Below are 18,783 nucleotides of genomic sequence, written 5' to 3'. Positions count from 1 at the left end.
TTTCAGTAGTGCAAGATATGGTCACTAGTGCCTCGTCATTGACACAAATGTCTATTCTACTGCAACAGAATTCTAAAATGGATTTAGCATTGGTAGAGAGTTAATGTGTGTCCTTACCATGGAAGAACTAGGACAGGCTCATAATGCAGCTTTCGATATCTACTTTGGGAGTCCATTTAGCTGGATTCACGTTACATAAGGCCCGTTATAAGAGGAAGTGACCCCCTAGCGTAGAATCCGAAACCTCTGATTAAAAGTGAAAGGATTCGATCCATCGTACCACAATCCTTGACAAATGGATATTGAACAAAGGATGCAACACAAGGACTTTCCATGGGGTTAGCACAATGTAGTACTCGATATCTAACTTTAGGAGCTCTTTTAACTGAGCACAATCAAATCCCAATATAGAGATGAAAGTTACAAACAAATTTGAAATTACACACCAATGAAAGAGGATTGTTAACTTTACAGAATTAAAGGGTGGCAATTGTGAGAGTTGAAAGGAACTCACAACTTCTCATACGAATATAACAGATATCCAAGTCTGAACTTTGAAGAGCTGGTGAATAGTACATAAGGAGACTACTGAAGCACAAAGCATCGATATAGAAATCATACGAGTAGTTATATACTGAACAATCTACAGAATAACAATCTGACTAATCATTGATGTTGGGTTTCTATCTTACATACTATCTATTTACTCATGTATGGAGGAGGCTTTGAAGCTTTGAAGCGTTGTAGCGCAAACAACCAGGAGTTCTCAGCCCCACGCCATGGAGCATGCATAATTGACCACCAACTTACCATCAAAACCAAAGTTCTGCGAAAAAGGAGAGAAAATAGATAATATGTCAATAATACGATGTGAAAACAAAGTTAACAGTCTAATCAAGTTTAGTAACTAGACCAGCTCAAGAAAAGGAATGAATAGTCAATGACATCAGCAAGGAGAGAAGAGACGAGGCAAAAATAGGAAAACTCAAAAAGAAACATATAATTTTCTACCGATTGTCCATAAATGCATCGAGAGCTCATGTATGATGCTGAGTTGTTAAAATTTGTTTTACTTCAAATAGCAAAGAGAACCCAAGGCAAACAACAACTAAGTGCCTTCAAAAAAGAATGATATATTGGTCTCTCTTTGACTGTCTAGAGATTGTGGACTGTTGGTCGAAGAAGATATTTGGTTCATACTGTAGTTTATAACAAATACTTGAAAAAATACAAGTTGTGACTTTCTTTGATTTTTGAATCTTCAAAGATTGTCAATAAAGGAAATTTTATCATGCGTCAAAAAATGTATGTTGTGAAAAGAGAGGGAACAAATAAATTATGTTGCTCGGACTCTTCAAAAATGTTAAAGGGCGCATGTGGGATTCTCCAAAAGTAGTGTATTTTTGGAGAACCGGACACGGGTGTGGCATAGAAAGAGAAGAGTCCACGCAACTTAGCACATAAGTGTCATGAGAAAACAATTATTTTTTTACAAAAACAAAAACTTCAAATGAAAGTAAAATGTAAGATCACCAAAGGACATCCATCCTAAGAACACCAGTACAAAACTAAAGCCTGGTGATAAGAAAGGGAACAGTATCCATCTTCCAGTCAAAGAAAATAAGGAAAAGAAAAAAAACACTATATCCATCTTCCAGTAAAGTGGTTGTCAAACGAAGGTAAAATGTCTGGTCAGTAAAAGACATACATCTTGAATAATTACATGCAAAAATAATATAAGCATGAAACTTACATTGTATAGATCAATTACCAACTCATCTGGATTTGGTGAGAAGGCGCTGTTGACATACACAAACTAGAGGGGAAACAATATATCAGTAATCACAACTCTATTGCACAGTGCTTCAGAATTTCAACAATTTAGAGCAATTCTTTCTTCTGTATGTTAGAATTTCAAAAAAGATAAAGGGCTTACCAATGTCTCCCTATGGAGTTGACGGCGCAAAAAATCTATTACTTTGATGAATTTGTCAGTACCTGCAATCTATGTTGGTGTTTATATACAATTTGATAATTAGATAAACGCATGACAAGGAAAAAGAGGACAGAAAATTGAAAAACCTATTTTTCAAATCTAGGAAGTACAGCTTTGTATCTTTGATTGGATGCAATAACATCTAGAAAATTACTCCAAATCTATAGTAGGGGAGTATCTCAAGCCTGGTTCCAGCGTATAAAAGTAGAAAACATTAATAAACTAGATATCTTAAAAACCCCAGGCATTGTTCAAGTGGCAAAGGTCGATGGACTTGGTACTGAGGTAACAGGTTCAAGATCTACTGCATGTGAACTAAGCTTTTCGTATTAGGTGGATAAGGTTAAGAGGGGTGGACCTATTATCCCCGAGTTTCGAAGGCTGCGATTGGTCCTAAGGGCTGGCTCCGATTTCTCAGTCAATAAAAAAACAATATATCTTATCTGGTCAAATGTTGTCAAACATTTTGGGACCGATGAGAGGTATAATATTGCATTAGGCTAGCCAAATATGACAATAAAGAGAGTGTGCAGAGTCTGTGCCAAAGATGGCTCAAATGTCTTGTAAAACTCTATACTTGAAAACATAGCAATTATAAATGTGCAAATTTAAAAGCATAAATTAATTATGACTAGTTACCGCAGCAATTAATTTTAAACAAATTATAATTTTTTAATTTATTATAAAAAAAAGAAATGTTGGTGTTGCCCTTTCTTCTCCCAAGAAAGCCCTCTCTTCTCCCAAAAAAAAACCTTTAGCCTTCCCTGTTCCTTTTCAAGAAAAAAAAGTTTACTCTCTTCTTTTTCAAGAACAAGATATTGAATATATTCTTCTCTCCCATGGAGCCCTCACCTCCTCTCTATTCTTGTACAAGAATTCTTTTCTATGGATCAATCAAACATTGTGACAACTTCGTTGGAGAAAAGTCATCTAACTTTCACCGGCCTTGAATTAGTATTTTCTTCCCCATTTTTTTCGACTCTGGTCAAAGCATCCGGATCGGATTGACCGAATCCGACCCGCACCCCGCACCCGTCAAGACGGGTTCGGCTCCAAAACTGAAGAGTCCGCGCAACATAGTTCATCAAAGGATCGCAAACTATAAGTGTCCGGATAATATCATTCCAAAGTGTGCAAAAACAGGATAGTTGACAACTTTTTTCCCCAAAATTTTCTTCACAAATCTACTTGAAGTCCATATGGTTGGGAGGACCAGAGTTCTCAAGTTTTTCCTTTGTACATACGTAGTTTGGAAAGACAACAAGGCCGTTGCAAATTTTATCTCGACCAGTTTCACCAAATTTCTTACATTGATGAATTTTCTTATCAAGTTCATCAAATGATCTTTGACTAATGCAAAATTGATCTTTCTTAAAAGTTGTTGAAGTAATATTATAGTAATTAGTAGCTAAAAAGTACCAACTATAAATCAATTTAGAGGATAGGAGAGAAATTACTTAAAGCATATGTGTTAAACTTGAACATGTCACTAAACATCAAAAATTGATGCAATGAGTAGCACATGGAGTCCAATAAATGTGTGGGTACACACCTATCATCATGTCACCCGCTTTAACATTCTCACAAGCAATATCGATGAGAACTCGTACAACATGTTCCAATATGATTCTCTGAATAGTGCTCTTGAAAAGTTGTACATTTTGGTAGAATTGATAGATTTGTTGCTCACATCAATAGAACCAAAAAGCACACTATCTATTGGAGAATTCAACAAAATATTCATGATCATTTTACCATTTTGTGTTGTCCATCATAATGGAACATGCAAACTTTCTCCATAACACTTTATGCTTATCAATAATTTTGTCCACTTTCGTCACCTCTTTTTTTAGGTAAATAACTCTAAATTCATGAAAGGTGGCTTCAACCCTGGGCCCAAAACAACATTTGATAAATTCATTGAGGTCGTAGGATAACAAAGTCCAGGATGAAGTCTCCTATTTTTTCTTTCATGAAGTTACAGCTACTCACCTAAAAAAAGTGAAAGAAGTGGACAAGATTGTTGATGACCATAAAGTGCAATGGACAAAATTTGAATTTTCCATTATGATGGACAAATGAATGGGAAGAAATGATCATTAATATTTTGGATAATCCTCCAAAAGGTAGTGTCTTTCTTGGTTTTGTTGATGCTAACGACGACTCTATCGATTTTACCAAAATGTACAACTTTTGTTTGAGAGCACTATTGAGAGAATCAAATCGGAAGATGTTGTAGGAGTTTTCATCGATAATGCTAGTTTGTTAAAGCAGGTGACATGATTGGATCTATACCCACACATTATTGGACTTCACGTGTTGCTCATAGTATCAATTTGATGTTTTGTAACATATTCAAAATTAACTCATATGCTTCAAGATAAAATGACTTTCATATCCTCTAACTTTCTTAATTAACTACTAAATACTATAATATTCCTTTTACAGCTTTTAAGAAGGTAGTCAAGATCCATCTTACATTAGTCAAAGGTCGTTGTTGAACTTGATGAGAAATTCACTAATGAAAGAAGTTAGGTGAAACCGGCCAAGATAAGATTGGCAACGGCCTTATTGACTTTGCAAGTTATGTACGTACAAAAAAGAAACTTTGAGAACTTTGGTCCTCTCAACCAAATGAATTTGCAAAGAAAATTTTAGGGAAGAAAGTTGTCAACCATCTTATTTCTACATACTTTCGGAATGATATTGTTCATACACTTAAAAGTTAGCAATTCTATGACGAAAGTGCTTTGTTTGGTGGATGGGGAAAAACCCCACCAATGGGCTATATTTATGAAGTAATGGATTGAGCCAAGAAAACTATAGAACGGGCTTTTGGTAAAGTTCAGAGGCAATATGAGAAAGTGTTTGAAATTATTGATGCAACTCCATCGGCCTCTGCGGCACGCCATATTTTGAAGTCAGGGTTGTTTTATATTGCTCTAGAAAATGATATCTTAGATTCAGAAGTGTGGATGGATTATCATAGATGTGTCGAGAAGATGAACCCCAATATAACAACAGAAGATAACTAATCACTGAGCTTTTGAAGAATAAAAATGCAAATAGGATGTTTGGTTGTGGTCAATCCCAAAATACCCTTAAAGTCAACAGGTAAGTGATTTGGTTTAGTTCACTATAGCTTTACTTAAGTTATTTGACATAATTATACTTATTAACCTAATAATTATTTTTCTATTGTTTGATGGTAGTCGGTCTCCAATGTTGCAAAAGTTTGCTATGAAAGTATTAAGTCTAATTTGCAACTTATCCTTATGTGAGTGAAGTTGGAATGTGTTTGAACACATGAGAAGAAGACTTATATCCTAATTTCTAAATTATATTATTAGTAGTATCTATTAATTGATCACTACAACTTATAGGCAGATTCATTCGAAAAAGAGAAATAGGCTTGCACTATCATGTCTCAATAATCTCGTGTACAATAAAACATTGAAATGTCGTCAAGATGCTCGTGATACCATTGATGTGATTGTCTTGGATAATATTGATGGGAGGCAAATGAAAGTTGGATGCCCCGAAGATAAAGAAGATGAACCAGTATATGAGGGAGGTGATCTTGATTGAGGAACTATTGCTACGACAGTTAGAGCTAACGAGAACATCTATTGTCTTCTAGGGGAAGTTCTTCAACTTCAACGTTACTTGACAAGGGTAAAAGAGTCCATACTACATCTACAAATTCAAGTCTGACTCGACCCTAATCGATGAAGAATCCAAGGAGGAAGAAGATGAGGAGCAATATAATGAAATGGATCTTGGACTTCAAGAATTGGAAAATCTTGAAGAAGAATAGACTTTTAGAGTTCTAGTATTGTCGTTTTATGAATTATTGAGAGATTCAACTTCTAAACCGTCACAAGCTACTACCAGTATCTATCTAATTAAGAGAACCAGCAGCTCCTAAATGAAGGATCCGTTTATGCTGAAAACCAACAGCCCCACTTATAACCAGCTCCATCAGGTCACCACCAGTGCTACTGCTGAGAGAAAACCAACCGCTGCATTTATGCCGGTATTATACTTGAGGGTTGATTTACAACCTAACTTGTACGTTCACAAAATCACAATGTTATACACTAGCTCCCTTTTCCAGTTGGATCTCCACAACCTACAAACACTTGGCTTAAGAGAAAGGATAGGAAGCCTAAGGAATAATCACTATAGTGTAGGATGAAGGATGGAGGCAAAAAATTGTAGGACACTCTTGGACTCTTTGCATGACCACCAGAGTCCTAATTTTACCCTTTATGCACTCTACCTATAGGTTGACGAACAAAACAAAGATAATCTACATGAAGAATCACCTACATATATGGAATTCGTTTGGGCACACTCACCTAAGCATTATCTCCAGTAAGGAGAATTGATACAAAGGATTGATATAGTCGAATCCAACTAATTTAGAACTCAAGAATAATTAATTAATTGGTTGACACAAATTTGGACTCGCATTCTCGGTCTCTTTTGATTCATCATCTGCACTTTAGCAACAATGAAAATAAACAGGGATACATGAAAACAATTAAATGGGAAAAAAAGGTTGTCAAACATCCCAATGAACGGTATTCAATCATACTTTAATTTATCTTCTCTCTTTCTTCTATTCATCACATAAGGAGCTGGATGGGTGTCTGTGAAGATTCCATTAGAATACCATCCTTAATAAGACTGTCAATACCCAAGTATGAGGGTCAACACATCAAGCTTGGATTGATTTCTCATAGATACACTTAGCTAATAAGTTAAGTCACCTTTATCAAAATCTCCAGCATAAATTCACACCGATTCCTTAAATATTGTGCTTCCGTTATCTAGAAGGCTTTGGATTATATTTCGTGTATCGGAAACAGCCTTCCTATCTCAAAGTTACGAGTAAGGTCTGTGTAACTCTACCTCCCCAGTCCCCACCCCGTGGAACCACACTGGGTATGTTATGTTGTATTAAGAACTCAACCGTCAAAGGAAAAGTACAATGGCAGTGCAGCAATATATAGCTAGGGTTTAGAATTAGGGGAATATGATCGAAGAAATCAAACCTTGAATTTCGCTTGTTTAAGAATCGGAGCATCGCCAGTGGCTCTTAAATGAACAATCACTACATTACAATCAAAAATCAACAATCAATCAATCTCTACATCATCAACAAAAACAAAAACAAAAACAAGATTAGAAGAAATTGAAGCAAGTAATGAGACCTTTTCGAGAATCGGCAGCCATAGCTATGGAGAATTTGCTGATTCTTTTGCTCAGTGCGTCCAAATTTATAGAAAAATATCAACTCCTTTAACCAAGTTCATTTAGTCTGGACTAATGCTTTTGTCCTATTTAGCTTTAAATTATGCACTTAATAGTTTTTAGTCTTCAAAAATTTATATCTATTAAATAATACATTAATGGATTTTAATCTTTTAAGTATTTTGAAAAGACCAATAACTTCAACTATTTAAAATAAAATTAATGAGGAATAAAATATGAGTTCAAATTTTATTAATAAGATTTAAATAAAGAATACAATTATTGTTAATGACATGAGCATGATGTGTTCCTTTTTTGGCTAGTAATAGTTCATAATCAGCGCAAAAATATTTTATTTTCATACAAAAAAAGTTAGATCTTTATCACTCAAATTTCTCTAGGTAAAATAAAATAAATAAAATAAGAATCAATCTATTCTAAAAATAAAAAAATTGTAAATGTATTATTTTATAAATTTCAGCTTATTAAAATTAAACAAATTTCCTTTAACAAAATCGTTGGAGTACAAAATTTGAATTCAACAGGTAATTATTTTTTGCTTTTTTATAATAAAGTTTAGCATTTTCAAGTCATGAATAGCATTAATGCGCTTCATTTTAAAATCTGTTGAATAAAATTATGATTTATATTTTCTTTTCTCGTAATTTTATTTTGAACAGTAAATATTAAGATTCTTTACATAAAGGTAACTTAGAGTAACAGTAGAGGAGAGAAAGAAATAATTGAAAAATGGATAAAGTATTTAATTTCTCGAGACATGGATTGTGTTTTTACAAAGCTAAGTTATTTGTATTTCCTCCGTTCGAAATTGTTTGTTATGTTGCGCTTATCGAAAGTCAATTTGACTAATTTTTAAAGATAAATTGAATCACATTAACTCGATATTTTAAACAAAAAAAATATTCTAAAATTATATAAAAAGTACTATAAGTTACAATTTTTTGCATATTAATATGATGAAAAAATACATCTTAAAATGTTAGTCAAAGTTTTTATAGTTTGACTCTAAAAATAGAAACTATGACAAACAATATCGGACGGAGAGAGTATAAAAATGGTCAAAGAGTAAACCTGTTAGGTTTTTTATATAGTTTAAGGACTAAAATCGATAAATATATGATTAAAAGATTAAAGTTGATAAATGTATAATTAAGGGACTAAATTCTGATAAGTTTTTAAATAATAGAAAGAATCAATCCGACAAAAATATAATTAATAGATCATTTTAAACATACTCCTATAGTTAATAAACTATTTGTAACATTTTCTTTTCAAACTTGTATCAATGCTAATGGTTTCCAAGATGAATAGTCAATTTGTTTATCTATCTTATTTTAGTTTGATAAGAAATAAAATGGTGAACTATTTAAAATATAGGAAAAATTACGCAATAAAATAAATTTATACTATTTAATTACTTATCAAAGCTAGTTTGCTATAATCTTGTGTCTAGCATATACATTAATTACGTGTGCTAAATTCAAGTTTGTATAATTAGTCACTTTTTTATATGTATAATTCGCCAGAATATACAAATACATATGTATATTATACAATCGTTTAACCTATATACATATACAATTCACCTCTATCCCACTCTCTTCCCTCTCTCGCTCGCCTCTCTCCTTCCTCTTCCAATCTCGCTCGCCTCCCTCCTCCCTCTCCCAATCTGGCTTGCCCTATATACAAATGTATATGTATAATATACAATTATATACATATACAATTCACATTTCTCCCACTCTCTGCCTCTTTCATTCGTCTCTCTCCTCTCTCTTGATCTCACTCGTCTATCTCCTCCCTCTCCCAGTCTCGCTCGCCTCTCTCCTCCCTCTCCCAGTATCGCTCACCTCTCTCCTCCCTCTCCCAATCTCTTTTGACATATATACAAATACATATGCATAATATACAATTATCTAACCAATATATATACAATTCACCTTTCTCCCACTCTTTTCTCTCTTTCTCTCGCCTCTCTCCTCTCTCTCCCAGTCTCGCTCTCCTCTCTCCTCCATATAACATGTAGCTACAAAGTTAATTATCAAACTATACTTATGAAGAGTACTAATTATTTTTAAGTGACTATATGTGAAAGTTCCTCAAAAATATATACGCTATACGTATGTATTTTTCTAAAGTGGTATAAGGACCCCACTTTTCAACCAACTTTAGTGATAATTTATTTATTCTCTTTGCAAATCACCATCTCATACAACTTAACTTGGCCCTTGTTATATTAAGGGTGTCTAAAATAGGTTATTTAATTATTTTATATATTGTTTTATTTGTATATGTGTTAATTTTTTTTGATAAAGGATGTCCAATTAGAGTATGTGGTTACGAACATTGTTGTATAATTGATAATCAAAGTCATTCGTTTTATTTTGTGTTTTAAAAATTATACAACTTGTTCAATAGATTTAAAGTCATTCAACTTTACGATTTATTTAGGATCAATTTATTCTAAATATGATTTATTTTTTAACATGACTTAGATAGTTTTAACTATATAATGGATACACCTCTATAACATTCAACAAAAGGAATATATTAGTTAAATGTCATTATTGACAATTCCAATGTTTAAAATGTTAGAAATTGAAGAACAACATATACTTTTAGTTAAATGTTATTAAGAGTTTTTCTTATGTAGTCAACTTATTTTAAGCTGGTTGAGTAAATGAGTTAGGTTTAGGATGGATTGAAATATTGATTTTTGAATTTGCTGTGTTGTACTAACCAATTTGAGTACAACTTGTTTGGATGGTTGATACCAATTCTATCGTATTGTATTAGTTTTATCGAATCGTATCACTATATTCATTATTATAAAATGATGAAAATTTTCATTTATGTAACGATCTTTTTGGTGTGATCGTGTTGTTTTTTTCTTTCTTCTCATTTTGTATTCGATTATTACATTCTCTGTTCATTTTTACTTGTTTGATATTGACTTGGTATATCTTTAAAGAAACAAAAATTTAAATGACAATTTTATCATCACCTTTTGAATATCATAAATTCAACACTTTCGAAGATGATATTATATATAAATAATAAGGATAAATTAGAAATTAAGTAATAAAATATTGTATTCATCAAACAATATATACAATACATCATAAAATAATATGTAATGACCAACTAAATAAAGAATTAAATTGTTATCGTCCATTTTCTCTTGCATATCTTTTGAATATTTAATAAAATAATACGTAACGATCATCCAAACAAAGAATTAAATTTTGTCTTCCATTTTTTCTTGCATATTTTTGAACATTTTTTGTAAGAAAAAAAAAACTATGTGATTGTCTTCTATGAAAATAACCTTCATGGAGTATTTATTACAAAGACAAATATAGTCACATGTTGCCAAATTTGCTTTAGATGCCTTTCTCAACTAAGTAAAAAATCAACCCTAATTAGAAAAATAATAATATTGTAAAAACTCAGAAATCGAGACATTAAAGGAAGAGGAACCAAGAATTGATGTGAGACCAATTTTAGAAATATTTTTATTAATAGAGACCTGACTTATTTGTCTTAATTAATTAATACCATTAAGAAAGATAATCTTGAAAGGTTTGCCAATCCCTACAAACATCAAATACATTAATCAATTCAAATAAACTATATAAAGCAATTGATTTCTTACATGATACAATTGAGTGGCCAATTACATACAAACAACCGAATTCATTGATTCTAAATTTTGAATTTAATATTAACAACTGTACCTTATGATTCGATGAAAAAGATAATGTTGAAAGGATTTTCAATTTCTATCGATTAATAGGCTATTACATAGTGAGAGTTTACCCGATGTACATAAAGTATTCACCACAGAGTAATTTGCACGCTATTACATAGTCGAGGTTTACCCAATGTGTATAAAGCATTCACCACATAGTAGTTTGCAGGCTATTACATAATGGAGGTTTATCCAATATGCATAAAGTATTCATCATAGAGTAGTTTGCAGGCTATTACATAATAGGGATTTATGCAATGTGCATAAAGTATTCACCACAACGTGCTTACTCGAAGAGCAAAGACGGTGACGAGATAGTAGCGGATGTAGGTTAATTATTCTGTGGTACCCAAAAAAAATAACCAACAAATGGTGTGGTGTGGTAGAGTAGCAATTTCTCATCCATCCTTAACCTAATGTCTCGGATTCGAGTCCTACTGGATATAGAGTCACTTTTGTTAGGAAACACTTTACCCTTCTATGAAAAACTTTCTGATGCGAATTTAAATTTAATCGACTCTAATTAATATAATATCAAACACCGAATAATTATACATTAATTCAAATTAACTAAAAGTATTAGTACGTACGATACATCAAAATTCAAATACATTAATTCAAATCAACTAAAAGCATTTATTACATATGAAACAACAAATACGTTAATTCAAATCAACTAAAAGCATTTAGTTCATATGATACAACTAAGGGGATAGGTGAAAATAAATGAAAATAATTACATATAAACATCATGATTTACTGATTCAAAATTCTGAATCTGACACTACTAACAACTTTATGAGTGCATATTTATGAGTCATATCATCAACCACGTACACATTTCAAATAATTAACAAGACGAGAACCCGTTAATCCAAAGTTCCAAATCGTTGTGTTGCGTCTCTTCTGAGAAAATTGCAATTTGACTAGAACTTGAAGGAAAATAGCTCCTTTGCCTTTCATTTTTGTTGGAATTATTAATGTCACCATTAACAATAGTACTACTAGTAGTAGTACTATTTTCCAAAATTTGGTCACGTAAATCAGGTGCATTAAGAAGCTCAGCTAGAAAAGGATCGTCAACATCGAAACCAAACATGAAATTGAAGTTATAGTTCTCCAATTCAAAAGACAAATTTGTTGGCGAATATGATTCAGATACTGGTTGTTGTTGTTGTTGTTGTGGTTCTTGCTCGGACAATGATGAAATTGAGAATGATGATGAAGAAGGTGTTAAAATATTAGTTGTCACGTTTTCCTCTATCATTACCTTGTGATCGTTATCATGTTCAGTAGTCTCATGTGTGTCTACTACTGAATTACTAGTAGTAGGACTCATGAAAACTTTAGTGCACCTGATTGCCTTTGTGTGGACAACCAAACACGGGGAGGAGGAGGACAATGATCCCCCGTGTCTAATGTCCGTCAGCAAATATTGTGAATCCTGAGGACTTGCATGTTCTTGATCATTTGGTATGGTTGATTTTGTATGAATAGAACGATGACGTTGACGATTTGAAGATATTACACGATTTGGTTGACCAGAGCGTGTTCCTTCTTGAAGTCTTCTTCCAATGTTGGTATTCCAATAGTTCTTGATTTCATTGTCTGTTCGTCCTGGTAGCCTTCCAGCTATCAGAGACCATCTGCACTAATTATAAACATTCATATATATTACATCGCATCAAATGAAAAATTACAACGTATTTTCATTTTCCTCTTCGTAGAAGCAATATGATCTATGATTCTGAGTCGTAAATGTATAATGTCACACCCAATGAATAAATTTAACAAATTTACTCTTTGCTTGTTCTTTTTTATTCGTGTAGAAGCAGAACAATCTAAGATTTTGAGTCAGTGAGTGCAAAATATGTCACACGTAATTTTTCCCATGTAACAATTCAGTTAGCTAACTATATACTAAACAAATGACTAAAAAAATTGAATCTTGAAAGAATAATGACCTGTTTCCAAGAAGCTTATGTAGTCTAATTATGAGATCTTCTTCATCTGGACTTATATTTCCCCTCTTGATATCTGGCCTTAGATAATTTAGCCACCTCAGTCTACAACTCTTTCCACATCTTTTAAGACCTGTCAATTTATTATAAAAAATCATTTTAGTAAATATTAAACGGACGGAATCAGAAAAAATTCCAAAAAAGAGAATCAGGGGTGATATAACAAAATCAAACAAGTAAAAAATCACGAAGCTGATTGACAGTAATAATGTATGATCTTTCGCGGAAAGTTAGGTCTAAAATGTAACTGTTATAATTATCCTAAACATTCAGGAGAAAATTTAGTTACTTTATAGTAGATTAAAAGAAATAACAGACTCTCCCATCTGACATATCAACAACAAGGGGTGCATGGGAGACACACAGACAAGAGAGCCGATTTGACCACGCAGACCAAATGAGCGGTTAGTAATTTTCATATACATGAATTATACATAAATATACAAGAAGAAAATAGTACTAACTTGAAGCTTACCAGCTCCTTTGGGAAGATTTCTCCATTTTCCTTCACCATGAACTTTGATATAATCCATTAAAATTTTATCCTCCAAAGGAGTCCATGCCCCTTTGTTTAATCCTTCTTTAGAACAACAAGGCTTTCTACCCATGATTTCTATACAAATAATGTATTATATTATATGGTTATCTTTTATGATTTTGTGATCTTTAGAGCTTGGCAATTGTCAAGTTTTCAATATGCATATACTTATAGTATGACAATTTAATATCCACACCCCACCCCCTTGCTAGGGGGAGGGGTAGGTAAAAATTGGAAGAAGTTGTCTCCCAAAATATCATTATCTTATATTAAATGATAAAACACATATACACAAGTTTGCTAATATTTCTGCAGTTTACTTGTACAAGTGGGACCATGTCTTTCTCTCATATAATTCCCTTTTTTAATGAAAGTTACTTGCATCTTTTGCCTTCTTCTTTGTAAGAAAGGTAAAACTTAATTTTACCACTAGTTTCACAAGTACGGTCTGGAGAAACGAAAAAAGTGAGATAAGGTTGTTTCCCAAAAATTCTTAGACTTGAGAAACTTATTTTTAGTTTTCAAAATAAGTTTGAAAGATGTGCAAGAGTAACAAGCTATACGATGTAAATATCGATAAAATAAAAAATTTTGACAGTAAAAAAGTAAAGATAACCAAAATAAAAGAAACACTAGTAGCAGTAAAAATCGATGAATAAAATCAAGCCAATAACCTTACTCACCTCTACCCCTAAAATGACAGAAAACACTCGACTATTTACTAATTGTCTATCCTATTAATTCTCAACCTTTATGTTCTCTTATTTAGGATCATGTATTCAATAAGTCGAATATGTATGATGATATTTAATCAACTAAATCTCAATTTTAAACTAGCTGAGTCAGTTATACACGAATGTAGACATGATAACGAAATAAATATTAGGTATAATAACGATACTGAATATTGTTCAAAACCATATAAAAAAACAAATTACCCAAATTCCAACCGAAATGAAATTTAACAAAAATGTCTAAGTGGGGCTTACACTTCACCATATATACAATCAACCCCAAGTAACCCCAAATGATTTTGATATACCCCGCCTCGAAACTCGTAATAATGCATACTATTACGTTCCCTTTAATTTATTACATAAAATCCGTAACAAGAACTATACGTACGTCTCATTGATTATTTATTATCCAGAAAATGCAATATTATCTGTCCAATATTGTTTGACAATCTGGCAAGTTTGTTGGAGATAGTTACTGAAAACCTACAATTAATTTAATGATAACATAAACATTAATACACACTAATCTAATTTTACGTAATTAGCTAGATCCCACCAGTGCTCTTAATTGTCTAATTAATAATAAAAATAGTAGCATTATATTGTGTTACATAACTGTATAGTATTTCTTTTTTAAAAGTCATATTACACCTGGAAGAAATTAAACTTAAAAGAGAAATAGGAGTATTATATTCCTTTTAGGAGATTCCTTATTTTTAAAAAATAAAATTGACTTTTATTTTTCCTTGATGTTACGTGTACTCTTTCTGTCCAATTATATTTATTGTGTTTCAGTAATTTTCGAATTTTATTAATTTTTTAAAATTAAATTAAAATAGATAAATTTATTATTTTAAATTTAAATATTTAAAAATTATATAAAATTTTTGAAATATTATATTAATCAAAGTTTATATATAATTTGATTCTTGAAATAAGAAACATAACGTAATTTGAGACCGACTAAAAGAGTAATTGTCAGGCAATAGAAATTATGGTAAGAAAGAATCGTAAAAGGAAAAATAATTGAACAACTAAAGAAAAAGCACTAGGGATGCATAGGAATGGAGCTAGAAACTCAGATACGAAAACAATCAAATATAATAATTTTTGCTTTAATAATATTTTTGTGTTAAAAAAATTATAAAAATATTTATAAATATCTAATTTAATATCCAATTATTATCATTTAAAAATTTCATAACTCATAATATTGAAATTCTAGCTCTATCTTTTTGAGTACTTAACATTTTTTTTAATTTAGCCATTTGATATCTGAAGTCTACTTCATTAACTAATCCTGATTTGTGCAAAGTATGCATACTAAAAGGATAAACTGTTTTTTATCAAGAAATTCTTTATTTTTTAGAATTCAAATTCGATATTTCAAATTTCAAGCATCTCATTACATTCCTTAAGAAGTATGATACATAGTAAGTCGTTATTGTAATCGTTGTAGATATTCGAAATCTATTTAGAGCTGAGATAATATCTCAGATAATCATTAATTTATAATAGTTTTTTATAAAATACTCAACTTAATTACAATAGTTCACTTAAAAAGTCATTCAACTTAATTATGATAGATCGCTTAAAAAGTCATTCATTTTAGGATAGTTTACTTAGAAGTTTACTATACTCCGCTTGATTAAAAAGTCACTCTCAACTTCATTTTATATCTAAACAATTACTCAATTATTAATATCTTACATAGAAAATCACTAACCTGTGTTTTTCTAGTTGATAGTGTATCCTATACCAAAATATTTCAATAATTAATAGGGTAAAATAGATAACTCACAATTATTTTCTTAATATATGTGTCAATTTAAAAATAAACAAGTAATTAGAGATAAAGAAAGTAAAATATAACTCTTTTTTGTTGTTCGTTTCCTATTTAGTGGCGAATATCCATATTAGTGCGTTCAATATAATTTTCTTCATATTTATGATTCAAAGTCAAAAATGCCCTTAACGTATTGAAAATGGCTCAAAAATGCCCTACTTCCATCTATTGGATCAAAAATGCCCTCTCATCCACCTATTTGGATCAAAAATGCCCTTAGAGTCAAATTTAAGCCTAAAATTATCCTTACCTTTAACAGAAGCTGATGTGGCAAATATATATCTTTTAGTTAAATGTGTGGCATTATTTTATTGGTCCACATATATTAGATCCACTTTCATTCATAATCATACCCATTAACCCAAATCCAAACCCATTTCCCCCACTTTCTTCATCTTTCTTCTAAAAAAATTATTTGGAATATTAATAAAATAATATCAAAACAATCAATACAAGAACATGATGTTCCAAGCATTTCTCTAAAAAATTCAAAGTCTTTTGTGAGCTAATTGGAGATTGAACTCCTCCTCAACTGTTAGATGCTCCATTTTTTTTAAAAAAAAAAATGTGATAAACAACATGGCTTGATTTGATGAGTGTCTTGCTTCCATGGGAGATTGAATGTATGATTTTTTTGTTCCCATTTCATCAAATCCACTCATTCTTTTGATACGTTTTGGGATTCAAATTAAATTGCACTTATCTTCACTACCAAAAAATTAGTAGGTCAATTAATATTTTTTTCGAGAGAATGATAATGTATAGAATTTTTTATAACCTTTTTTTAAAGATTTGAATTTACCGAAAGAATTTGATAGTATTTTATTAATCCTCCAAATAATTTTATAGAAGAAAGATGAAGAAAGAAAAAGTAGGATCTTTTAGAAATGGGTTTGGATTGATGGATATGATTGAGAATGAAATTGGGTCTAATTACATGTGGACCAATAATTATAATGCCAACACATGAAATTTTAAATATTATTTTTGTCACATTAGCTTCTGTTAAATGGAGGGGTATTTTATGTTGAAATTTTACTCTAAGGGCATTTTTGAACCAAATAGGTGGATGAGAGAGCATTTTTAATCCAATAGATGGGGCATTTTTAATCCTTTTCCCATGTTTGTAATGAAATATAACTCTAAAATCTCTTGTCTTGTAATAAAAGCACAAGGAATATGTTTATTATTTTAAAAAAAGCATTTTAAATCAAAACTAATAACCATACTATTAACATAAGACATTTTAATTCAATTTTACATAATTTAAAAATATTTTAAACTATTTTTCTGATTTTTTGTTAAAAAAGAAATGTTACACTAAAGTGGGTATAGATTATGGCATACAAAGAGAAAAATGGTTGATTAAACTTAGAAGTTAATCAAACTAATTTATAAATATTTTTTTTGTTTATTTATATGTTTTGCAAATTGAAAAGTGTTAATAAGTCACAAACAATAATGTAGTCATCCCTACCTATGATTTTTCAACTTATAATAACTTTTAGTTTGACCCAATGTTTTATTCTTTAATTCTCTCCTTTTATTTTTTTTTTAAAATATTCAAACTTTACTTGCAAAAACTAAACTCCTAAATTCCTATTCACACCGTATTAGTCGTTCCTCCTTTTCTTACGCAAATACCTTTAAATTATAATGTTTTTTTACAATTTGTTTTTAACAATATTATAATTAGGGGTGTACATGATCAGATTGGTTCGAGTTTTTAAAATATAAAATCAAATTATTTGTGTCGAATTTTTGAATTTATAAACCAATAAAACTTCGGTTTTTCAACTTCAAGTTTTTTCGGATTTCTAGGTTTTTTCGGATTTTCAGGTTTTTTTTGATAAAGTATTCATACAAACATATAATTTACTTGCACTTCAAATATTTCTTTAGTCCTATCAAAATGCAACTATCTAAGTTATTTCTTAAGAAAATAACAAAAATTATGATATGATTAATGACACTAAAATATCGAACAAAAAAATAATAATAAAATCGCGTAAAAGGAATATTGCAAATTAATAAGTCATAATGAAATTTATTATAATTTAAAGTACTAAATCATGCTAAAATAAGTTTAGCAAATATTAGTTACATGACTAAATATTAAAAGAAAGTAAATATGTATTTTATATTGTCTAAATCTATGTAAAACTAAAAATTAAATATTCAATATTATTGTCATTCTTAGTGTTGAATTGATTTCTTTTGGCGTTATTCTTAATTTGATTTTTATTTAAACTTTATTATAATTACCAACATGTATAAAATATAATCTTTATTAGATCATTTAAGAATTCTAGCTTCCATACATGAAATAAGTATATCAAAAGATAAAAACTATGAAAAAGTATAAGAGATATTTAAAGATTATATCAAAGTAAGTATTTTTACGTATAAAATAAAATTTTAAAATTATATATATAATGTCGGGTTGATTTGATTTTGGGTTGACTTTTTCAGTTGAAACCAACCCAACCCAACCCAAATATAGTCGGGGTTTTTTCCTACACCAAACCAAGTCAAACCAAATCACTAGTCCATTTTTTTTCGATTTAACTCGATTTGCGATTTGATTCGTTTTTGTACACACCTAATTATAGTC

At 30.7% G+C, this 18,783-nt stretch overlaps 2 protein-coding genes across 2 annotated transcripts; both read right to left on the bottom strand.

The window, feature by feature from the left end:
- Positions 1 to 420: 420 nt before the first annotated feature.
- On the bottom strand, positions 421 to 7,401 carry LOC101259616 (ubiquitin-like protein ATG12). The gene is made up of 5 exons (XM_004252347.4): positions 7,216 to 7,401; positions 7,057 to 7,115; positions 1,937 to 2,005; positions 1,754 to 1,816; positions 421 to 826 (listed from the first exon to the last, which is right to left on the bottom strand). Exons 1-5 carry the CDS (start codon positions 7,235 to 7,237, stop codon positions 767 to 769), a joined length of 273 nt encoding a protein of 90 aa, XP_004252395.1. The 5' UTR covers positions 7,238 to 7,401; the 3' UTR covers positions 421 to 766.
- Positions 7,402 to 11,565: 4,164 nt separating this feature from the next.
- LOC101264905 (myb-related protein 308-like) lies at positions 11,566 to 13,814 on the bottom strand. The gene is made up of 3 exons (XM_004252468.5): positions 13,524 to 13,814; positions 12,992 to 13,121; positions 11,566 to 12,673 (listed from the first exon to the last, which is right to left on the bottom strand). The coding sequence occupies exons 1-3, from the start codon at positions 13,654 to 13,656 to the stop codon at positions 11,878 to 11,880; spliced, it is 1,059 nt and encodes a 352-aa protein (XP_004252516.2). The 5' UTR covers positions 13,657 to 13,814; the 3' UTR covers positions 11,566 to 11,877.
- Positions 13,815 to 18,783: the final 4,969 nt, after the last annotated feature.

The sequence above is a fragment of the Solanum lycopersicum genome, chromosome 12 (assembly GCF_036512215.1).
Source record: "Solanum lycopersicum chromosome 12, SLM_r2.1".
NCBI lineage: Eukaryota > Viridiplantae > Streptophyta > Magnoliopsida > Solanales > Solanaceae > Solanum > Solanum lycopersicum.
Note: the sequence above shows the minus strand (reverse complement) of the source record. Positions and strands in the feature narration are given on the sequence as shown.